This window comes from Temnothorax americanus, unplaced genomic scaffold (genome assembly GCF_048541705.1).
Source record: "Temnothorax americanus isolate GAGA-0224 unplaced genomic scaffold, ASM4854170v1 Scaffold6, whole genome shotgun sequence".
NCBI classification, from domain to species: Eukaryota; Metazoa; Arthropoda; class Insecta; order Hymenoptera; family Formicidae; genus Temnothorax; species Temnothorax americanus.
Window position 1 is genome coordinate 1 of NW_027509751.1, and position 25926 is coordinate 25926.

At 38.0% G+C, this 25926-nt stretch overlaps 1 protein-coding gene across 3 annotated transcripts; it reads left to right on the plus strand.

Moving 5' to 3' along the window:
- The first annotated feature begins 20 nt into the window (after window positions 1–20).
- Window positions 21–25126, plus strand: LOC143905225 (calcium/calmodulin-dependent protein kinase type II alpha chain-like). Of its 3 annotated transcripts, none has more exons than XM_077420493.1 (7): window positions 21–1594; window positions 4570–4725; window positions 6686–6766; window positions 12144–12219; window positions 13317–13411; window positions 15113–15227; window positions 16094–25126. In XM_077420493.1, exons 1-7 carry the CDS (start codon window positions 1408–1410, stop codon window positions 16224–16226), a joined length of 843 nt encoding a protein of 280 aa, XP_077276619.1. In that variant the 5' UTR covers window positions 21–1407; the 3' UTR covers window positions 16227–25126. The 3 variants fall into 3 exon arrangements, with proteins under 3 accessions (XP_077276619.1, XP_077276618.1, XP_077276620.1); XM_077420492.1 differs by having other exon boundaries at window positions 25–1594; window positions 15110–15227; XM_077420494.1 differs by lacking the exon at window positions 6686–6766 and having other exon boundaries at window positions 28–1594; window positions 15110–15227.
- Window positions 25127–25926: the final 800 nt, after the last annotated feature.

Sequence of the window (25926 nt, forward strand, 5' to 3'; positions counted from 1 at the left end):
ACCAGATAATCGGCAGTAAAAATTCTCGACGTAAACGCTTTTTCTTCAAGAATTTGTTCTGAAATAATTTAATAAATGGCCACTTCTGCAACGCTTCTTTATTTATCTTACAACGAATATCGAATACTTTATTTTATTACACACACATTGATCTCTTCTTGGTATATAGAAAACAAATAAATCGATTTGGAAAATTTAACTTCAAATACCTCCGCGCGCGCCCATGAATTAAATTTTTGTCAAAGTCCTCTTGAAAATAAATTTACGCTCATCTTCAAACTTAAATCAAGAATTATCGATTCTTCAACAAGTATACAGAATAAAAAATAGGTCTACTCTGAAAATGGCTAAATTGGCAGATCAAGTATGCGAGAAGTGAATCTAGAGTGTTTTGTATACCGATCGTTGCTGATCTATATCAATTGCGAGCTGCTATATTAATCCAGAACAATGTGAATGTGCAAAAGAAACTTTCGTTGCGATTAAACGCTACGTGCAATTGGATCATGATTATATATCTATATATATGAGCGCGCTTCTAGAATTCTATTTCAAGACAAATAAACTTTGTCTAGGACGCACGAGCGAAAATTTACGCGGGATCACATTCTCGTTTTACTTATACAAGGCCATTGCTATACGCAAATAATTGACGACGTTGACTTCTCTCTCTTACTTTCTCTTTTCCCATAATCTATATTCTATGACAAATATTGATCCCGATCATTTAATAAATTGAATTTTCTTCTTTTGCTCTTTGAACAAATTTTTTCAACTAATTCTTCTGCTAACATAAAAGTTTTCTCATTTTACCGATTCTGTGCTTCTGTTTAGTTTTGAAGGAATATTTCTCCTTTCTAAAAACTAATTCTAGTGTATGTTTATCAAGATATTTGTCAGGCTGATGTTGCTCGATAATGCTAAACCCGTTTACAATTAACATAAATTAGCTCGATAATAACTTGATGTCCCCGACCCGATCCAATTAGCGAGATGTGGCTTTGCGACTTTGCATTATTTCGAACGCGCCCTTCGTAATAATTGATCGATGCTCAAGGTTTGCTCTCTCTCTCTCTCTCTCTCTCTCTCTCTCTCTCTCTCTCTCTCTCTCTCTCTCTCTCTCTTTCTCTCTCTCTCCCCCTCCTCTCTCTCTCTCCCCCCGTATGTTTCCTCTGTATTTCTTCGCGTATTATTTTTGATATTGCGGCGTTCAAAAAAGTCGTAGATCACGTCGTGACAACAGTCGCCTCGCAGAATTTGCTTCTTGCCGTTTGTGCTTTGTGACCATTTCCGTTTTTCACCCGTGTTGTTGCTGATTGGTGCGCTACACCTCTCGAAAAGAAATTCCCCTCCGAAACAAAAACTCTTGGCTCGTCCCAAGGTACACCTCCGAGCAGTCCCGCGACAATGTCCGCGTTCTCCAGGGCGGTCAGTGCGGCCACAACCATGGTGAACAAACAGGTCCCGAACCAGACCCCCCAGACTCAGACTCAGACCCAGGTCCAGGCCCAGGCTCAGGCCCAGATGCAGGCCCAGACTCACAATATGGGCAACCCCTTCGGAATTGCCGCGGTTCTTCTACAAGGGGCCCAAGGTAAAAGAATTTAGACTCAATAGTGGTGGAATTTAAGGTAAACCGAGTCGTCAATACTTAATTTTTAATCTTATTTGCGGCCCTATGATCTTAGGGAATTGTTTTAAATTATTTCCGAGATAAAAATTTATGCCGATTGTATATTTAAACTTCAAGAAAAATAGATTTGCATAGAATCTAAATTATTATTTCTTTTTCCACTTTAAAGTCTATGAATTTAAAGACAAAATACTTCTCTTGGTATCTTTGGATCTCATCCTGCTTACAGATTTCGAGTCTATCCATTCAATAGTTAGTGAAATTTTGCTTAAATCTCATTGAGAGAACAGTGTAGCCGAAAGAATCGTTTGCTGATAAATCCGATCTTCCGGATGCAAAACTTTTAAAATTGACTGTTCTCTCATCTCAATGCGAAAAAAAAAATTTTCTCGTTGTACATGAGATACTTATCAAATTCGATCTCTCGATCTCGCGTGTGAAATGATGATCTGAGAGAACGGTGTGCTTGAGAAGGAGAGGTGACGAGTCGAATGCAAATCGCTATATCGAATTAAATTTGCTATATATTTTTTTAATCGCATTTATCAAATCGTAACCATAAAGATAAGATAGTTGTGATAGCCTAACATTTGTGTAAACATTTCTTTGTCGTGTTCAGGGGCCATTTTACAACGTAGAACTTTTTTCAACAAAAATTTTTCGGAATTTTTCTCAATAATCTATGTTTATAGATTATAGATCAATATTCAGGAATCACCTGCCATGTTGTAATCTGAATGGAGAAAGGGAAATAAGAGAAATATGATAAATATGAGCTTGCGTTAAGATTGGAGATAAATCGAAAATATGAACGCTTAATATGGATATGTTAGCTATACAAATGATATAACATCGTATACGAATCAAAGCGATGCAAAATGTACGCGTTATTGATCGCGGCTCGCTCGAGTTTTTCTAAACTTTTTGAATAACAGAAGCATAACTTTTAAATTGTCTTGTGCTTTACGAAAAAAGATTCCATGAACTCGTTCCGTAGAACAATTGTCGCATAATGTCGCAGTCTCTCTCTCTCTCTCTCCCTCCCCCCTCTCTCTCTCTTTCCCCCTCTCTCTTCATTCTTTTTCCCTTTCTTTCTCTCTTTCTCTACTCATGTCGCAGGATAAGATGTAGGCACATTTGTACACAGGAAGGAGATACTAAAACGCAATTAACGGCGGTTTGATCAACAAATCGGTAAGGTTACCCAAGTCGGATGACCCATTTCTGCTTCCACGCTTTATCGAGGTTCTTCGTAGAGAGCATATATAGACAGTATAGACACACGTATTTTATATACATGTAGTACATACCCGACGCGTAGCAATAATCCCTGATAAAACGAGGACGAGGCAGAAATCGGTCTAGCCATTTCTGCTTTAGAGACCCGCAGCATGATTTGAAATTTATTATAAACAAGTTTTTCTCTTTTTTAATTAGATATATAATATATATTTTCGCGAGATTCGTTACAATACGTTCCTCGCTTTACTTGCACTACTTTTCTTTTAGCGTTCATGCTTTCTCACGCTCTTTAGTTTTACCCGACAGCTTGTCCGTTTTTCTCGCGTTTGTCATACATTCACGTTGCACATTCACACACGCATTCGTTGATTTTTTTTTTTAAACTTTAGATAAGGTCCTCAGCTAACGATCCTTCCGTGAGAGGTACGACAAAAACGAGAGACAAGCGAGCTTTTATCTTCACTCGTCGCTCTTCGCTCTTTGGTCTCTGCTCGACATATTTACATACGTAGACAGTATTGTCTGACAAATAATCGATTCATTCTGTGAGTAATCGATTGACCGGGGACGATCGTTCGATCGGTGATTTTCCTTTACTTTTTCCAAATTTCATCCCTCTTCGTCGGACAGGACTCGGGCGATTATAAGTTATATAAAATACACTGATTCGCGTTCGCCGTCTCGTTCTTCCGGCGATATATCGCTCGACGACTCCCTCGCTCTGCTGCTCTTTCGTCAGATCTTTATTATTTACGGATTCGAGCGTCGGGAATAGACGACGCGATGATCGATCGCGTTTTACACCATCTCGTCAGTCACATTTCGTTCCCGTTGAATTCTGCAAGTGGAATGAGTTTGATGGACAAGTAGAAACAGACGAACAGCAACGACATATACATACGAAACATAAACGACATAAACGACATGGGGGGGGGGGAACTAATATCAACACGTTTGATGCAATATATTTGTCGAATAAAATTTTTTTTATAGCCAACTGCTATATATTTGCACTCGAATTTCTTATTCGTACGTATTATTGGAAGTATATTTTATTTATTATTGTAATACTCGACATGTAAGTCGAAAATCATTATTATTATTCGTCGTCGTGAATTCTCGACATAAATAGTCTCATATATAAGTCATTAAAATGCTGTTACGCGTCTAACATTTTGTAATTAAGTTTCACAATGTTTATTATAAATTATAAAAATTATCTCTTTCCGTCTGTTTTTTTTCCAATTATTATGTAAGTTATTATGTGTAAAGTAGTAAATTTTCTGGACAACAGGTAACTTGGTTAACTTAAAATTGACTTAAAAATTTATTCAAGAAGATTTTGAAGCAATCATGAACGTTTTCATCAATCCACTGCAATTTTAACATGTAAATAAAAAAAATATTGTGCACGCGACTAATTTTAAAATATCCTGTTTATTGTGATTTTTCTCCATTAGTCTTTGTAGTCGTTGTACAAAATATAAATCGTAGAAAGAGGAGTATTCGCGAAAGACGGGGAGCACAGTTTGAGCCGATCTAGAGAGCATCGCCCGCCGGTCTAGAGAGCTATCGGACGCGATGCAACGGGATCAGACACGACACGACACGACACGACGCGACACGACGCGACATGCAAAGGCTTCTTTGACGTTGACACTAGCTCGTGTTTGGTTGGTTGATTGCATGACTAGCTGGCAGCGCAGGATGCGGTAGCAGCAACGGTAGCAGCAACAACAGCCAGAACAGCCAGGTCGGCGCATCGCCTTCGTCGCCAGCCAATGTCAGCCACCAAGCGAATGGCAGCAACGAGTCAATAGCATGGCGACGCCAGGATTCCTCGTCCACCGGTTTGTAGCACGATAACTTGGCACGTTCTCTTCCGTCTTACAATTAAGACTCTTTCCTTCTTCCTAGAGGGTGGAAACGATCCTTTAATTCGATCATAATTGTCGATCGCCACTGGCATGCTATTATAGAATTCAATCGGTTGTTCTTGACCGTCATTAGAGTTACATATTATGTATCGCGCAGTTGACTTTATCCGTCAAATTATCATATAGCATACATTTTTCGTCTATTGTTAGTGTTGGTCACTCGAATTTTCTTATCAATTCTTATTCAAGTTTGCAAGATCGCTCGATCGATCATTGACGATTAGTTGCTTCTTCTTGTTAAGCTCTTCGATTACATTCTTATCTCTTGGCGATATTGTTCGCCTCGCGGCAAAACTGTTTGCAGTGTTTGCACGTGTGCTATATAAATGGCAATAAGATAACGTTTAACGAAATGCCGGGGAATACGATCACGTAGGATATTTACGAGACACGGCTAAACAGAAGTATTATCCGAAAACCACACGTTCATTCGCGTCGTCTATAAATAATCGGCATTAATGTTCCTTATGATTTATGATTTTATGGGAAACGTGTCGATTACGTTTTCTCTACGTCTGCGAATAAAATAACGAAATGACTGCTGTGTGTAACGATGACTGCTGTAACAACGTTACAGTAAATAAACATGAACAACAAATACATTTAATGCGCGATTGATATAAGCGAAAATTAATTGACGAGTGAAATTGTATGTGCTCGGAAATCATTTTTGTCAATGTGCTTTGGTATTTTTTGTTCCCCCCCTTTCTCCCTAATCTGTTTGCTTCCGAAATCATTTTTAAACTTAATAAAATCTCGCGCTATACATATGTATGTTAGGAGATGCAATTAGAGAATTGCAATTGCGCTTGTCCGAAAATTGTTTTCTATTTTTGTAATGGATTCCTTATTGGACACGAATGTTAAAGATATCAACGGAAGATATCAACGATAATAGTAAATTCAATGCCGTGCGGTAAGTTTTTTTTTTTTATGAAACTCGGGCTTTATCCGCGTTTCTTCCCTACATCGCACGCACCGGTAAAACGAAGAAGAAACAAAAACATAAAGATGCAATCCGAGCGTATCGGGAAGATTTCCAAGCACCCTGAACGCGCATAAATTTATCTTTTCCACCCTCTATTCCTTTTACTCGCAATTGCGACTTATCCCGGTTGTCGTTGAGCCGATACCTCGCAAGCTCGATTCAATCCGACGCGGAGAAGCTTCTCCGTCTTCTGGGTTATTGCTACTCCTGGGATGTCACCTTGACCGGCATTATGTCAAGTAACTGCCGCTTGTGCGAACCAAACAATTGACATTAATGCGATTGTCATGCGCGTTGATACTTAAATAGCGCGCTCGATGACGATGAGATTAACGTTTCGAATGTAATCGAATGCAGACAAACGCGCGCAACACCACTATTTTCGAATACCGTGCATTATATGAACAGGGGAGGCAAATTTAGGAAATGGAATTGGAGATTGTACCAAGTCCCACGAACATTGATATTCCCATACAACGTAACCCAAAGCAATAAAATTTCAAAGAACAATTGATACGCGAGAATCTGGATATCGCGTTCGATTTATCCAAAATTCTCTTTATTTATTATAGATATATCTTTATTTAAACATCATTCTTTCTTAAGTCTTTTAAGTTCCATGTATATATATTCGATATACTTTGGCATCGCCAACTGATCGAAATTTCTTCAAATATGACGAAATTTCGTATTCACGAAGCTTTCGAGTTATCGGCACTTCTTTTCCGCGAGATTATTGTTCACGATCGGAGTTGTGTTACCAGTTTGTTTCTGTTTGTGTCTCTGTGTGTTTCTGCATGCTGCACTGTGTGTTTCGCGTACCGCCTCGTGATCGCGCGTCTTGTGTGCGCCTGCATGCACCTACTCCGCAAAAAAAAAATGCAGAACGGGAGGCACAACGGATGAGCGATGCCGGCCGACACGTGTCCCGGATGGGCAGCATCCTCGACGAGGATCCCGAAGACGGTAAGAGAACAGTCGACGCCCGTAAACTCGGGGTAAACGCGAGGGAGAGAAGTCCGCAGCAACCACCATGCTGGAGCCCCACATCTTGCGGTTTGCTGTGAAACTCGCGTGGACCGCCTCGTGTTTCCTTTAAATATTTTCGCGGGAACACTGAACGAAAAAAAGCAAAAGAGAAAAATACTTAAATCGTACCGTAAACGAAAAGTTTTAAGATTAGAAAGCCTTAAAATATTAGAGAATTTAGCAAAGTGACACGTGTTTAAATAAACAGAAAAAACATAACAGTAATATTGTTTTTTAATTAATGGAATATGAAGTTGTTTTTTATGAAATCTTTTATGTCTAACGAGATGATAATAATTTTTTGGGAGATATAAAAATTGACTTTTTTACAAATAAAATATCTTGCTATCGCATTTATCGACTAGTTTAAAAACAACTTTTTTTACATAGAAAGAATTCCATTTTTTCCAGTACTTCGATTTCGTTTCGTTGCATATGAGGTTTTATAAGAAATAATCGTAATATATCAATTAATAATGCATCAATTAAGAGAAACAGACGTCTCTCTAACTAAAAAGTTCCAGCGGAAAAATAAAAAAATAACTAAAATTAATAAATTAATTGATATTTTTATACTTATTTTTTGGGTGCAGATTTTTACAATTTTCACAATTTTTAAGTGTGTAGATTTAATCTGGTGAATATCTGATTGATATTACGATAGATATATATTCCAGACTTCCATTCATCATATTAATGAATGGATCGAATTCCCTTGGTTACGCTTCATCCCATCCATCATATCGTACATTCAACATAACGCTGACTCCATGCATCGCAAGCAAGGAGTAAGTAACCGATTGATCAGACCGAGACGTCTGCGCATACGTCTGCGTTTACGTTACCTACCTGATTCCTGATTCGGTCACCGCGCGACGATCAATTTCTATATGATTAATACGTTACGAGATTTCTTATTTTATTTATTATATATTACATATATATATATATATATATATATAATTTCGGAATATAAGATCAATTTACATCACAATGAGATTCGATGTTCACATCATTACTTTTGAAAAATAATTTTAATCGGTTTTTTTTCATTTACTGTTGAATAATAATATGCATTTCATGATATCTTTCACGAAAAATAAATTTATTTTCTAAATATGCGATTGCTTCGATAACTGAAAAATGTGGCATTTATAGGTACGCTTTTTGGCAATAGACTATTTTAAATCTGAAGTAATGGCGGCCTGATGATAAGCCATATAAATACGCCATATAAACACGTGATACACGTATATGTATATGTATAGCAAATTGGAAATTGGCTGACCTGATGCTCCAGCGTTTGCTGGAGCTAAATTGTAGTTACCTAATACCTAATCGGATCTAATCCACGAGCCGCGGTAACGTGGTTAAGATTCTAGGCGTGTATTAGCGTTACGCGCGCGATCGAAGCCTCTTGCTGATCTACGCTATACGGCAACTTGAAACGTCTCGCAATTGTCCTTTATATAATTTGCGTTCGCGTGCACGCATACCGATTGCGTTTAACTTGAAGCATGGTGATCGTCATAATGGAGGGGGCAGGAGGATCCATTCTAATCTATGTGTCATGTTGCATCTGAACTGAAAAATGATAAAAAACGATAAATATGGAAAGCATGTCTGCGTTTATTTATAGCGTTTATACATAGTGCCCCATGTATGTACTATGAAAAGAACAGTGCTGTAACATGGGTCAGCGATGATATCTGAGCAAAATCTAATGCAATATTGCAAACACGATTGGACGACGGAAATGGCAAACCAGAAGAAAGATGAAGAAAAAATGGATTATGATAAGAACTTTCGGGGGAGACGGTTAATCCTTTCAGACGATATCATACGTGAGGATTAAGCTATATAGTCCTTATATATATTCTGATGGAATTAAAAATCGAGAGATGTTGTATGCTAATTGTACTTCCATGGATGCTAAGCTTCCATCATGAGCATTTCGTGATTACATACCGTTATGTGTTATTCATTATTTATCTTTATTATTTTAATCTTCGAAATAAACGACTGGAATAGATTCAGGTGCGATATAAAATGGACTACTATATAATTCTGTGCGTATTACTCGCAGAAACGAACACTTAAAACTTATAAAACAGTTTGACATGGACGAAGCTTAATCCTCTTCGTGTTTGTACAGCAGCTTGAATATTGCCTTGAAAATTATATCCGTCTTATCTATTTTTTAATACGAAAGGGATATATATATATATATATATTGCTTGTAGACATAAGAATCGTGTGTCCTATCAAGACCTGCAGCCAGCTTTCAACCAACTCTCAGTGCTCAGGTAATGTGCGAAATTACGTCGTACATAAGCGACAAATCGACCAAGGAAAAATAAGTCGGAACGAATGGAGAAAGTATACTTGTACTCTCTTGGACTCGTTAGTGTTATTTAGGTTATTTAGAAATTTGCCAAAGGAAGCATATTGCCAGAAAAAGAGCTAATTGTATAAGGCCGAATTGAACTTAATTTTTACGAGTTTTTTCCTATACTATTTTTAAATAATTAATAATTACAGGAATTACTTATCTCCTGATAAATTCTTGTAAAGCACTTCAGTTCTTTAACGCAATGTGTTTTTCCCTCTCTCTCTCTCTCTTTCTCTCTCTTTCTCTAGAAGCGTTGCTGATTTCTTACACAATGTCGTAGTTCGCACGGTTCGCAATACCAAAATACAACCGAATATTTTGGCCGAAATATGATCGTGTATCGTAATTCATATAATATAATTTATAGTTATATTTTTTATAGCTCTTATAGTTTTTACGAAAGAAAAACTACGAAAGCGGTAATAATTTATTAACGTATGTAACGCGATGCAACCGCTGTTGCGATATATATATATATATATATATATATATATATGTAACGAAGAAAAACTTGATTCTAATTCCGATCGATCACTTAGATCGCATATATTATTTTTATTGCGTCAAGATCAGCGATATTGAAAAAACTGCTGATTGCTTGAAACGTTTCTGTCGTGAGCGAACCTTATAATCTCATAACTACGCTCTATGGCTTATCGAGTGGCTTACCGAGTATCAAATGAGCAAAGTTTGCGATATTCTCAGCTCATGTAATCTACACAATTGCTGCCGCGTAATAGTAAAATGTATAGAGCTGAGCGGAAAGAGAGAGTGCGTTATGCGTAATACGCGCGCGATGATAGATATATTATATCCCGGAGACAGATCGATCGGAGACCGGGATCGTTAGCTTCGTAATAGAATATCGGAGATGCGGTAAAGTTTAATTATAGTTAGGGTAGAGAAAGAGGACACGTAACGTATTGTAGTAAAACTGGCGGTTGTGCGATGGTGGTAGTGGTATCCTAGAAATCCTAGAAACGTTAGTACAACAATTCATCGCCAAAGTGACATTTTTCAACTGTTTCCGTTACGATATGTTATTTTTCACTGTGACACCTCTCGTACCGTTATTTTGGTGCGATCGCGTTTATTTCGTACGCAAGTAATCTGGCAAGACGTTGCCTTTAGGAATCAAGCTCCTCGAAATTTAATCGTTATTCTTAAATCCGTCTTGTGGTCATTTAAACAAGCCATTCAACTCATATAGCTTTTAGTTTATAGTTTATAATTTGACTATATATGCTAGTTTCAAAAAGGACTTAATCGGATGTGAGGTCTTGAATTTCTCTCTCGAGAAAAGTTGTAAATCAATGAGAAATTTATGGATCTAATTCTAATTATCTAATAATAGATAAAATCTCACGCGCACACACACACACACACACACACACACATACGAAAAGATAAAAGACGAAATACGAAATATAATCTGATGGTCAAAAACGCAAAATAATCGAAATAATCTACGCCGCGATCTCGGGACGGTTTCCTAGTCTTCCCGTGGAACTTTGCTTCGACTGTTGAAGCGGCATCTAAGGAATGATCACAATTTTCGTGCACATAATTGCTGGTCTATGACGTAAGTAACATCGACGAACGCAACGTGGTCGTTAGATTGAACGGTACAGTCAAATATTAATCTATTCAAAGGCTATACTATATCTTTAATTTAGACGTCCATAATGTACGAAAGTTTTTATATAAGAAGGAGAGATAATTTGCACGGAATACAATACCAAAGAAATCGTAATAACAAGGAAATGTCCAGTGATCTTTTTTCGTCCGATCGCTAATCCAACGACCGGCCGTTCGTTCGTAACGAAATAATTGAGACAATTTACTTATGAAACATCTCTATGAGGAGAACACGAACGCGATCGAAAAGTCAGAAGGTTCGCCGCGTGAGGTGTTGTGGTATAGATGGATGCGCCAATTGAGCGAATGAAGCGACAGCTTCGTGAATGAGCCTGTTGGGTAAGGCCATTGGAGAGAATGGCAGAAACGCGAGACACGCCAATTTGGCAATTCGAGTTACTCTCTTGGATTTCAGTCGCTTAGCCGCTCAACCGACACGAAACGACCGTTGTCGAATTAGACGCGATCGTGCGTTCGCGTGATTTCGTAATCATCACGATTATCACGAATCATTGAGAGCGCCAAGGAGCGGCCTGACGTTGACCAAGTGGACCAAGATAGGGCTCGCTTGTATCAGACGAGCCTCTCTTCATCAGATCGGCCTCGCGGAACAATACGAGAGAGAGTGTCTTATATTTTTATTTTAATATTATTAGTAAACTATATCGCGTGCGCGCACGCGTGTTAAGGCAAACTATCTTATTTCTTATTTTCCGTACATTTTATGTATCATTCATCTTATATAACAGTTTATTATAATCGATTAATTATACAATAATATAGATAATTTTCCGCGAGTCTCTTTGACATACGAGTATGTATGTATTATATATTCGATATTTGATGAAATTATTCGTATTTAATTGCATAACAGCTTTAATGTTGCCACTATTTAGACATTTTTTTATCTATAGTATCAAAGTCGAGTATCAAATCGAGAGTCAAATGCTCATCTCTTTCGAGATCCCATTGCTCCAATTGGCGATTGAAATTTTCCAAACTGTTGATTGTCTCGATTAGGCTGATACGGTGATTTGCTCTTTGATGAAAATCCGATTCGCGTATAGGTACGGGAAGCTAATTATTTGCGCGCGAGTGTGGCTCATCGTTCCTGTACACAACCGGGAGCACAACCGCGCAATGGTGTAGAACTTTAGAAAAGTTGACGAAAAGTTTAAGTGCATGCGACTGTGTTTGCGCCGTAAAATGTATCGGTAAGCCCAACAGGCGTGCCGGTCGCCTCGACATGGACCAATTGACTCATTGATCTATTGACGATTCCAGCACGCCGACAGGAAATTATCAAGATGACCGAGCAGTTGATCGAGAGCATCAACACCGGAGATTTCGAGGCATACACGTAAGTAACGTGATATATATATATTTGTTTATTAAAAGAATCACAAAGAGCCGTTCTCTACTCTATTTGGCTGCTATAGAAAAGTGCTGATCAAATTTACGATACGTATAGATTTTTCCTGACATCAACCAGGAAAAATTTATTTCAGATTATTTAAAGGATACTCAAATAAAAGGAAGTTTTGGAAGAAGTAGAAAAATTCAAAATGTTCAGTATTAAGTTTTCGTTGAAAAAAAACTTGGTCATTCGATGAAGCTTTTTTTTTACGTGGATATTAATTTTAAAATATTTTGTCACACATTTATATTTATTAACCACTATTACTGTATTTGCATTTGATCAGCATGTATCATTTAAAATTGAGTCTGGGAATTGATGATTAATTTGGTAGAAACATTAGCCGATTTCCCCGATAATATATACGTGAAAGTATGTATATATGTATAGTATATATATATGTGAAAGTTGATTAAAAGGATTACTGAACGAATGCAAATTCGACGAGTATGTTGAAGGTGTGCAACAAGTGAAAAGTTGTCAGGCTTGTAAACGAACTCGCTAATTTCTAATCGTATTTAAAAACGAAAAACATTTGATTGCGAGATCTTTGACAACTGTGCAGAAATTATCATCGCAGTTACACTTTTAAGAGCAGAACTGCCAGCTGAAACAGAGAGAGAAAGAGAGAATAAATATGTAGAATATTTATATATGTGCTTTCACTTGACACAAATTTTCATTGTCAGCACTACACATATATATACTTTTTGCTCAACAATTTGGTATAAATCATGCTCTCTGCTGCCGTATTTTTGGGTGACATTAAATTTTTTCTGCCTTTTCAAAGGTTTTCTTTTAAAGAATTTTTTAAATAAAATGATCGATTTTTCGCGCGCAATTATTCGCTTTTTTCCCCTCTTTCTCTTCTTACACAAATACGTAGATTGAGAAATCGATTGGTTTTTTCAACGAAACGATTTTTTATATTATTGATTTGTTCCAAAGAACGTACTATTAAGAAATGTTATGATAAAAACAAGAATATTATTACATAATTATTATAATTCAACATATTTTAATCTTTTTCGTGTTTCCAGGAAAATCTGTGATCCACATCTGACCGCGTTCGAGCCGGAGGCTCTAGGTAATTTAGTCGAGGGAATGGATTTCCACAAATTTTACTTTGATAATGGTAATTACGACTCGTTTGCATCATCGTTATTCTTCGTATTTGTCGTTCGATGTGTATTTAGTAGCAGCGTATTTTGGCAGCACACGATTAATACAACGCTAAGTTTTACGTTTACGTTTTACGTTTGTGATTTAGCCGATCGTTTAGCAGATAACGTGATATCACGCGTGCTGTATAAATTTTAGGAAAGTAACTTCCGAGACCATAGCAATTTTCGCGAGAAATCTTCTCTTACCCTTTTGGCGTTAGAAGCTTGTCGTTTCGCAAAACGAAGCTGCGAATGTAGATGAAATGTTGGTTGCTTACCGCCATTTTGTTGTTTATTTTTGGCTACTTTGTAGTTTGTTTATGAAAGAATCGTCAATAAATATTATATTTTGTGCATGTTTCATATGTCCATCGTCATATTCCGATGGATTTATTTTTAAAAAGCAAAGTATCCGTTTACAAATTTACTACTTTATCGTTTGATAAAAGTACAATGTACGAGTATGCACAATATTCGTAGCTAGTTGGATATTATAAAATAATTCTTTATAAAATATTTCGACTCGTAATTGCTTTTTTACCTTTTATTATTTTTGTTATTGTATGAAATTATCCGATTTGCAACGATGAAACTTGCTCCAAACTCCAAATATAAGTGTAGCCTTAATATTAATCGTTCTGCTCGCAACCCTTGCAACATTCTTTAAATCTAAACGGACGATCGGCCGATCGGTGCATGCGTGCTTGTCGTCGCAAAATTGTATAAATTATCATTAATCCAGCTTCTTGCTGCATTTACCTTTAATACTGATTAACGGGACTAGATGGAGGCACGTCTTTTGCATGCGAAATTGTAGATCATCGCTGAGGATTCTTTAGAGACATATACGTTATTTGGGTCAGAGACGTTATTTTTTCAGAACGTTTCGCACTTGTGAAATTTATGTAGAAATTTAATTTTTTATATAGACATAAATTTATAGATAAGAAATACTTTTGTATATTTGATGCGTAATAAAATATAAAATTATTATAAAATTAATAAACTTTGAATCGGTATAAAGCAGATTAAGCTTTTTAAAATTTTGTCATTCTTTTTACAACTGTAAAATCTGAAAAGTTAGGATTTTGAAGATTAATTAAAGCAGATCATCTATTCTTAGAATATTTATCATTATAGTTAAAACACATCAAGTAATAAAGAATTACACATGCCAAAGTGCTGCATAAGAAATTGATAACGAGAAAATATATTTCTGTGAAATGAATTTCTTGGGTGTTTACAAATTTTCTTATACTTTGATTCTGTGCGATGAAAATTTAGATTTTATGAAAATGAATAGAATTAAATTGTAATAAATAAATCAAAAGATTTTGCATGAGAAATTACAAAAAGTTCTCACGTAGCGGAAAGCTTGTTTGGCTCTGTGTAACGTAGAATTTTCTATACAATTTTGATTTGTCGGTATTTTTCCTATTTTTCCTCATTTTCCGCGGTACTCACCACAGACGGTAATAATTGGTTTCTCTCTTTCTCTCTCTCCCTTCTCTTCTCCTCTGCTCCCTTTCTCTCTTTTTTTCTCTTTCTCTCTCTCTCATTCTTCTGTTCTTTTTTTTTGCAATATTTTGACATTGTAAACAGCTTTTACATCGCGCGTTAATAAATATCACAGTCTTCGAGTAACTTTTGTTTCTCGTCAATACTTTAAGCAGTTCTGGGGAAAAACTGTAAGGCTGTCAATACGACGATCCTGAATCCCCATGTCCATCTGCTCGGTGAGGATGCCGCTTGCATCGCGTACGTCAGGCTGACGCAATACATGGACAAGTGAGTATACAAAAGTGAAAAGATAGAAGATAGTTAAGCGTGATCTATACGCGGCCAAAGAGATAAAGAAAGTCCATAATTTGTCCATATTTGCCTTTGTATTATGTGTTGGTCTCTCTTATAAATGATAGTTTTTAATTCATTCTTGTTTAACCCTCCGAGGCTACACCTCTTTTTTTAATACGCCCCGGCTACACTGGGGCCGGTCGCCACCCAGACGGATTCAAAGTCTCATATAATTCCAATTAATGCACGTAAAAATTCATGAAACATCGTAAGAGTGTTGTTTAAAAATATATATGTGCAGAACCCGAAATGTGCTCGATAAACAAAAATATTGTAATTTTTGGTCGCGATAAGAAATATACACCGAGGTCACACCTGGGTGGTCACCTCCCCTGTAATAATTTCCAAATGTTTACCAAGCATAACTGACTTAAAACCTTTCTATTGCACGGATCTTCGAGAGAGGGACCCAACTAGAGATCCTGGGTGGAGGGCATTGATTATATAAAGCCTATCTTAAAAATATCGGGCTCTGGAATTTTTCGGGGTGGCCGCCATGCCACCCCATGTGGCCTCGAAGGATTAAAACTCTTGGGTTAATATTTAAAGGAGAAAAAATATATTTTGCCTTCTCAGTTTCGACAATTGTTTCGACGAGGTTTTGTTTTTATACGTGTTATCCTATAATTTTCATTTTTTCCGTGCTGAAGATGGTAGTTATTCTTCGCAAAATATATGATTCGTAATACATCGATACGTAATACGTAATACGCAATACGTTTCGTAGTTATATAACGGCTTATTGTTAGTCCAAGTTGCGTGTAGTAACGTGTGAACATTTCCTTCGGTTTGATCCACAGACAAGGCGTAGCGCATACCCAACAAAGCGAGGAGAGCCGCGTGTGGCACAAGAGGGACAACAAGTGGCAGAACGTACATTTCCACCGAAGCGCGTTGACAGGCCCATCACCGTTCTCTTTCAACCACAAATAAATCGGCCAAGAGGACCGCCCTGCTGCCGCTCTCGGTGAATGCTCGTTATTCCCCGATCGAGCGCGAATGAATTAACGAATGTTAGGAATACTCGACGGAGCACAACCGGAGTATCCGGGCATCCTTCCCACACGAAACATACACGTACACACAAAACACGTACACAAAGAGACGGAGTTACAGGAGAACACACACAACGACGTAACGCGCGGCGTACGCTATAGTAAAACACGAATACAAACACATTTACATGTAGAAAACCCGACCGAACCCACAGGATACGGCGCTCGCGCCGGCATGTGTTACTCGCTCCAGTACCTACTCCAGCGTACTTACTACCTATATTTACGCCTTTACGCGTGCACCGCGTCACGTGTGCCTCCACGAGGGAACTACGCGCGAATCATTAGGAGCGCGAAAAAAGAGCAGAGTCGGTCGATCGATTGTTTGACGAGCACTGAAGACGCGACGTAGACCCTGTTCATTGTCATGTCGTGTTACAACGAACACGGTTGCGGCAGAGAGAGAGAAAGAGAGAGAGAGAGAGAGAGAGTGTGTGTGTGTGTGTGTGTGTGTGTGTGTGCGCGTGAGGCGGAGGACAAGGAAAATTTTTGGGCTGCACATGCGCCGGGACATCTTTGATCATCTTCGTTCCACCGGCATCTCAACGTCGTCCGTTTTGGTTTCATAGCTGGCAACGACACGCTTTTCCTCGACGTTCTCGATCCATCCCGGGATCCTCCGAAAATAAAATTATGATATCGAGACATCGAGTTGTCCAGTTATCGCGTAACGAAGAGATAATGGAACCGCAAGCGCACTCAAATTCGTCTCAATATTGGGCTCGACAACGTCGTCGCTACCACGATTATATCGATCGAACGAATTGGAGCATCGCTGTCGGAGACGGAAAACGGAAGGCGAACCAAGAAAGTTATGAAAGTCACAAAAATTTGAAAATGCAAGAAAACATATATAAACGTTAATAAACAGAGTCGGATAAGATGAAGAGAAAGAAGCGCGTTTGCGCGCGCTTTGTAGTTGTCTTAAGTCATGGTTAAATAAATACTACCGGAAGAGGAATATCCAGTGGCAGGGAATGATACGAGTCATCGGAGATGACTTTTCAACCGCGACGAAAAGACGGAAAGCAAGAAAAGGAAGTCGAGTGATGATAGAATACCTCAGTGTCGAGACTCGGATCGATGTTGGGCATCGACGGGGTCAGCGGCGGTCGAGACTCGGGACGGAACGAGAAGAGGAGGAGAAGGCGGGAGAAAGAGAGCAAGTGTATCCAAGTATATCGACATGGAAGAGAGACCAGAGGAAGAAAAGGAGACGGCGCGGTGTAGAAAAGCAGCGCATAATGGAATTGCGATCGAAAATTGCGGCCGAGCTGAACGACCGGCTGCCGGCTGGAGGGACCGACGTGGCGCGGCGGCGCCATAGCGCTACGTCGCCGCCGTACTCGCGTCGACGCGACTTGATGAATATCGGTAAACGCAGCGGCAAGATATTCCTTCATGTGAATATTCCTCTCGGCTCTTTAATTGACTCTTTGGCTGTTGTTTCGTCTCATCGCAGCCATCTCCGAGCGAGCAACGACTAGTATCTAGTCACATGCAAACGCGCACGGGCGAGAGAGAAAATCTCGGCGCATTCGTAGCGAGATGTGATCGAAAATCTGCGCGCGAAAGATATCCCATTTTCACTTATTTTATTAACGATATAAGACACTTGACAATGTTAGGATTTTCAATAGTTAGGTTCGCGTGGCGCGTACGTTTGACGCTTTCTACTCTCGGTGTCCGTCGCGTGCGCAAGTATCGTTTAACGAAAAGATTAAGTCGCGACGTAGGACTTGAAACGAGAAAGATAAGGAGATGTGCGGACTTGAAACGAGAAATAAATATTTGCCACGTGAGGATAAATTTGATATCTCTTTCGGAGAATTGCATTTTTACCTATTAGTGATGTGCAAGAAAGTACTTCGAGCTTCGTATTTAACGTAGCGTAAGTCTGACGTATAGCGTGTAAGCTTCGATTATTTTTCACGCGATTAGCGGCGCGACTCGAGAAGTACACGACCATGCCGTCACGAGCAACTATGCTACGCGATATCAAATCCTTTGTAATGTTCCTTTCGAATAGCGAGTATCGCTACGACGATAAATAATAAATTTAAAAGTCGACAACTTGCCGATATTCAATAGATTGCATCTCGCTGCGGAAAAATATTTCTTCTTCCCTGCCTTCTTCTTTCCCTCTTAGCTCCTCTCCCCCCCCACCCACATCTCCCCTCTCCCCCTCCATACACACACACACACACACATGCATCCAAACTAAAGGACATATAATGCACGCGACCGTCCTAAAACCTCTGTCAGCCTACGGATTGGGATGGAGACTGGATTGAAATTTAATCAATCGGAATACAGAAAACTGATCTCAAGTTTAGTGAACTTGATTGGTTAAAGTTCAATCCAATCTCAATCCCAATCTGTAGTGACTGATGACGGGCTTAAAGAGAAATAAATGATCTTTATCGACCTTATCTTATTATCGTCAGACACTTTGAAATTGGCGTATTTGCATACCTCCGGCTATTTTCAACAACACGCGCTGTGGCATATTCGTATATACAGATAAACATAAACACACACAAATATACACAAACATTTTCTAGTCTGCCCTTTTAGCCCAGTCTTTTAATTTCACTTGTCAATCTGCGTTATCTACATGCATTATAATTATATGCATATAGATAATTTAATATAAAATTGACGAGAAAACATTAAAGGGAAAAAACCATCTTCCACAAATAAAAGAATCAAAGGCAAAACCAGGAGGAAAAAAGAGAAATGAAGAAATGGAGAAAGTGCAGACAAAATATTTTGAGAAAATATCTGAAAAAATACATTTATTTCTATTACACACATCTCTCTCTCTCTCTCTCTCTCTCTCTCTTTCTCTTTCTCCCTCCCTTCCTCCCATCCTCCGACCCCTCCCGCTCCCCTCCCCCTCTCTTCACCCTTTCTGCGCCCTCTCTCTCCCTCTCTCTGCATTATTAATGTTATATATTCATTAAACTATACTTGGAAGATTTAAAAGATATGATATAAACATCATAGCAACAAGTCGCAGTACACGACGAATTAATGGATTTCACTGCGAAATTAGGGGTCGAGTTGATTCCTATCCAAAGTAATCAGAAATCCAAACGTTTTTTGTCGAATTTACTTCATTAATATGACGAATCTTTCTACACATTCGTACATTCTCTATTACTGTTAGAACTTACGCGTACTAATAATGTAATTTTGAATGCGGCGAAAGTCTCTCCATTTGCGAGAAATCAGGAGGAACATTTTTGCCATTTTGTTATATAAATATATATATATATATATATATAAATATATATAAATAAAAGGATTTACACACACACACACACACACACACACACATATTATATTACGTATATGAGTGTAAGCGCGTGCGCGTGCACGAAAGTTACAAATTCGTAGAATCATTAATTAATATTAATTAAAGCATTGTTATCTAATTATTACTAATAATCATTCGTTAGATATTAGAGTGAATGTTTCAACGCTGTGTTTGCCAAGATTTTCTTTTTATCTTTCTCGGCGTCTCGAAGCTTTCACGTTCCGATGTCACATGAAATATGTCTCTCTCATTTTCATATACCTATTATATTTTCACATTCTATCTATCGTTTCTCTCGAAAAGAATGAATTATCAAACGATCACATGTCGTCCGACATGCATCATAAATACGATGAATGCACTTTTCCAAACGATGGAACCGCATCACGTTCGTGTGATGGCACGTGCGCGCATCACATCTTACGCATATGTATATCAATATAAGGATATAGATAGGATATTATATATATATATATATATATATATATATATGTAGGTCCAGAGGTATGTTCCGGGATTGTTTACGTTTTTTGAAATGTACAGTCCTGGAATATAACGCATATATATGTAATCAGATTCAAAAAACTGTCCCGAAAATTGCCGTAGGACATCAATTTTTTCCAGGACAGTCCTGGAAACTGCCAAATGTCCCGGAATATACCGATATCAAAAATAAAAGTCCCGGAACATACTTCCGGACCTACATATATATATACATATATATATATATATATATATATATAAAAATATAAATATATAAATATAAATATAAACATGAAATTGCGAGATTAAGAAATAGTTATTTCTACTACTCTAATTTATCGCTTCTACGTGTGGTTGTTGTATAAAAAAAAAGATTCATTGATTTATTATTGTTATTACACGATTATCATTAACATCAAAGACTACTACTATTACTGCTATGACTACTACTACTGCAACTATTGCTGCTGTTACCATTACTCTACTATTACTACTATTACCCCATATACTGCTATTACTATATAATTATACTTACTATATTATTATCATCTCCGTGTCGTTGTCGCCGAGAGTAAAAAAAAGGAGAAGCGATTTATTCTTTACCCTTGTCTATCAATTAATCGAAAAATCTGATTATAGGCTGCGACGACCGGTATAATCTTTTTTTTTAACGTGACAAACGCCACAATCGACATACGCGTTCAAATGGATTAAAAAATATATATATATACACGATAAGATAACGCGGTCTTCATTATAAACGTTTATAAATACGAGTTTACGAATGTTAACGAAATCGATGAATCGAGTGACTAAAGTATCGATATATATTCTCATTTTTAGATATCTTACACCGATTGAAAGCTCGGAGAAGCACACGTTCGCGCGCGCACGCGACGCACTGTTTAATGTTATGATTATTATTACGATTATTATTATTATTATTATTATTATTATTATTACTGTTATTCGCATATTTAATACTTAATTCATACCGAAGGGATTTTTAAACGCGCGGAGAAGGACGTGTTTTGCGATGCTTGCATCAGATTTCTCCTTGAAAGTGGTTCGAAAATAATTAAAACTCATAAGAGCCCAAATTAAGTACACAATGAAGTATAAATTATTGTATTATATTCGATTATAGCGAAAGGTGTAGAAGAGTGTTTGTACTTGTATCAGAAAAAAAGTGTATCGGATTTCTCCGTCGGGTATAACGTCAAGAGTTTCTTCCTTTACAAAATCTATTGTAATCTCACACTCTGCATCTCCATGTGCCAGTAATAACGTGATTTTCGACGAGTTTATTCCGGATTTTTTCTGATATGGATACACGATACAGTGGCATAATCGACATTTGGGAGGCTCTTTTGAGCTCGATCCTCACCTTTATCCTTATCTTACTACATTTCTTTCTATCTTTATTTTTCTTTCTCCGTTACTTCTTAATTTTCTTTACGTTGAAATCTCTCTCTCACGTTGAAAGAAATCTACTGAAAACGTTGATTGCACCACTGGCATGGTACATAGTGTAAACTACGTACCTGTGTGCGTGTGCGTGTGCGTGTGCGTGTGCGTGTGCGTGTGCGTGTGCGTGTGCGTGTGTGTGTGCGTGTGTGTGTGCGTGTGTGTGTGTGTGTGTGTGTGTGTGTGTGTGTGTGTGTGTGTGTGTGTGTGTGTGTGTGTGTGTGTGTGTGTGTGTGTGTGTGTGTGTGTGTGTGTGTGTGTGTGTGTGTGTGTGTGTGTGTGTGTGTGTGTGTGTGTGTGTGTGTGTGTGTGTGTGTGTGTTGTGTGTGTGAGAGAGAGTATAATCTCCAGATTTCTCACATTCCGTAGCAATTTGCTCATTTTCCAGTTTCTTGGCTCGCGTATCGTAATCTCTTTCTCCGCGTTTCTTCCAAGCGTGACGATCCCTCGTTGCCGTAATTAGCAACGCGCAATTAGCATCGTGTAACGAAGAGATGCGGCGAGGAATCTCTCGAGCTTTAATGTGTTCGACAATGTGTCTCGTCGTTGTGCTTTCTTTGTCTGGTTTGTATCGACGTGATGAGATGATTGTACTTGTACTCTTTATATGCACGAACGGTAGGTCTCGAGGGGACTAACTATACAAGGCTTTCGCGCAATTACATTAACATCACACATACATACATACATACATACATACATACATATATGCCGTAAGATTTAGTTATATCTCGCGTTTGTAGAAACGACACACGCATCCGAGAATACATGAAAGAAAAGAAGATGCGTATATGGCTGCGCTCCCATTGACTCCCGTTTGTAAGTAATAAACGTTGTCATTATCAATAAACGCGAGTGTCAAATTAAGTATCAAAGTCAAGGTGTCCGGTCGACGCAACGCGACGCGACGCGACGAGACGGTACGCAGCTACGATATCCTTATTACTTTCGTTAGATAGGTATGTCTTTATCAGATTATCCTTTGTCCTCACCAATTCTTTTGTACTATATACCAATATATCTTTGTACGAGAGATATTGTAATCGAGTCCCGAGTGATAGTGAAATTTAGCGGGACGACAAAAGCGAAGCATATTTAAAAATTCTGCCGTGTCGTCGTCGTCGTCGTCGTCGTCATTGTCATCGTCATTGTCATTCTTTCATTCTTTCAAACGAATGTTTGACCTGTAATTAGAAAGATCTTTGGGTTAAATGTGACTCGACTGGGGAAGAGAAAGAGGAAAACTGTAAAGCTGAACTGTACTCTCGAGAAACTACGATATATATTTCTTTTCTTCATAAAAATGGAATCTAGGCATGTGACACGTTGATGAGAGTTATCGATTAGCGATTATAAGTACTTGAGTAAGTACTTGAGAGACTATGTGATGTAACGATGACAGAGATCATCTTAGGATTAGACGTTAAAATTGCGTGCGTATCCTGGGTGTGTCGCGTGTGTCCGCTTGAAGCTCTCTGATCACTCATTCTCATCGTTGCACGTTCCAAATGTCGCCTGCGCCCCTACGAATTAACGTACGATCACGCGTACACGTGAAAACGTATTTCATCAATATTTTGAGATATTGTTTGAGATCGGTTCAACCAATTTTATCATCGATAAGCGATGATGACGGAGTCATGTCATCAGTCATATTGGACTATTGGAGGAACGATCAGATCGCGACGAGCTAGCTAGTCTTGCCGATGCGAAGCCCATGCGTAGGACCAAAATTATCCGCGTCTCTCTCCCTCTCTATCTCTATCTCTAACTCGTTATGGCTTTTGCACACAGGACGCGGAAACGCTTGCCGCGCGGCAAGAAGCGACGCGGTAGCCAATCAACGTGTTGTTTTTCCGTAAGAGCCAAAAGTTTATTTCAATCCTTACCTTGCGGCATACGATATTTGTATAACGTGTAACGTTATATTAAAGAAATAAGAAAGAAGGCAAACAAGGATGGATATAAGATGGATATAAGATGGAAATAGCGAGTTTTTATATAGAATACACATACGCGAGAAGAGTATATGTTCCGAAATATGTGTTTTACCCACTTCGAAGGAAACTGAGAAAGAGAGAGAGAGAGAGAGAGAGAGGGGGGAGCGAGAAAACTTGCACGTCTGGCTGAGATTATCTCTCGAAAGTGTACGAACGTCACGTCTAAGAATCTTTTACCTAGTTTAAGAAATAATCGAACTTTAGGTGTGATGTGATTTGATTCGTTTTAGCTAAACATCAATTTTTGCACTTCTCTTCGATTGAATTAAACAAGCTAACAATAAGTGTGTATGTAAACTTAATATATAGTCACTCACACGGCGAAAATCGCAAGACGATTATCGTTATTATTCTGCGTTTCTGCGATCAGCAGGAAAGATGGGATCGAATCCTCAGTTGTCATTGTTAGATAATATAGTAAATATTATTTCGTTCGTGTGTGATGTCCAAGTATTTATTACAGTAAAGTGTTCATTACGGTATTTCTGTATATATAATTATACTTTTTACGCGATACGTTTACAGATTCTTTTACAAAATGGATTTTACATAACGGAATTTTAGTTAGAATTAATTTGTTAAGGACCGTCTACAATAGCCGTAAGGGTTGGTTTATAATAGCCGTAACCGTTGATTTAAGCCGTAATCTTTAAGAAATTGACCAATCACAGTCGATTATTCTTCTCACATTCGACTGTGATTGGTCAATTTCTTAAAGATTACGGCTTAAATCAACGGTTACGGCTATTATAAATCAACCCTAAGAGTATATGCAGTAAGACGTAAGCAGTAAGTTACTGACTAATGGGATTTTTACAATTCAAGAATAATCAACTGTGGTTGGTCAATAATTTACTGGTTACGTCTTACTGCATTACTCTTACGGCTATTGTAGACGGTCCTTTACACATTTGTGATTCAATAATCCTCCTTTATTGTTAGTAATAATCAACGCTGTACTTTTTCCAATAGAATTCTGGCAAGAAATTTCATGTTATTTATAACGCACTTTTGCTCCCATTTGTTCGATATGAATTCAGAATTATATTGAAGGAAATTAAAGGAAAAGCACGATAGCGTATTATAGCATGATAGCGTTACACAATTACGTATATTCGGAGCTCGCGTATTCACAATCGCAGCGTATTCAGAATCGATTCGGATCCTCGGTCTCGGCCGGATGTACGAGAGATCTCGAAAACGAGTCTTTGTACTTATTGTCAGACTCTTAATGGCTCTCGTCACTTTCTTCGATTGTGGATTCTTCGCGTTTCAGGAGGACTAACGGCGATACGGCACAGTCAATGATCGAACAAGCCGTGACCCTACGATAAATGCTGGATAAATGCTGATGTGTAAAACTTGGACGAGAATCCATTCGATGAATGCTCGCATATTCTTGAATGTTCACGTTGATGAAGGAGAATAGTCCTCCTGCAGATGAAGAAACGCGCTTGAAACTTTTACGCTTTGTAACCATTTTAAAAAGTAAGAATTTTCGTTTGATTTCACGAGACTTTCATTTCTCTTAATCCTCTTTTAGTTTACTTAGTATTTGCAGGAAAAATTCAGCTTGGTGACACGTCAACGGGTTATACGAAAGATTATTCATTCTTTTATTCCCCCTCTCTCCCTCCCTCCCTTCCTCCCTCCCTCCCCCTTCTTTGTTTCTCTCATCAATTATACATTTTTAGTGTATAATCGCTAAATTAATTATTATTACATTATTAAATTTTTAGATAAATAAATAAGCGGTCGATTACGATTTTGTCCTAATATTAAGGGAATTAAAAACGAAAGAAACACACATACACAGACACAGAGCCGATTTATGCACGTTCCACGCACGCTCCACGTACGCACGTCGCTCTTTGATCAAAGATTCTCGATTATCTTGGTCGTTTTTCGTCTATCTCCCTTGAGACTAAGAATTGAAATTACAATTGTTAATATATTATCAACCATGAATTTATCTCTAAATGATAGTAACTTTCAATTCTGCTCGATGTTTGAATCCGTTTTGATCTTCTCAGCTAATAAGCAACACATAATACTGCGTACGAAAGATTTGCTTTGTTTTTAACGAGAATGTAGAATCCTTACGTATGATGCTTATAGATTATTAGATTTTCATATACATCAATATCCTCGAGTGGTATTTACTTCAGATCTTTATAAACATTCTTATTGTTGTCTTGGCGACAAGTTTTATGAATGAGATCAGCTTCGCGAATTGTTCGGGATATAAGATACAATATATATGTATATATGTCGGGATAAAACTCTTGATCTCAATCGCATTCTTG

Coding starts and splice junctions, on each gene's coding strand:
- LOC143905225 (XM_077420492.1), top strand. CDS start 1,408: ATGTCCGCGTTCTCCAGGGCGGTCAGTGCGGCCACAACCATGGTGAAC. Junction 12,220..13,316: donor GGAGATTTCGAGGCATACAC/GTAAGTAACGTG, acceptor TCGTGTTTCCAG/GAAAATCTGTGATCCACATC. Junction 13,412..15,109: donor CAAATTTTACTTTGATAATG/GTAATTACGACT, acceptor CAATACTTTAAG/CAGTTCTGGGGAAAAACTGT.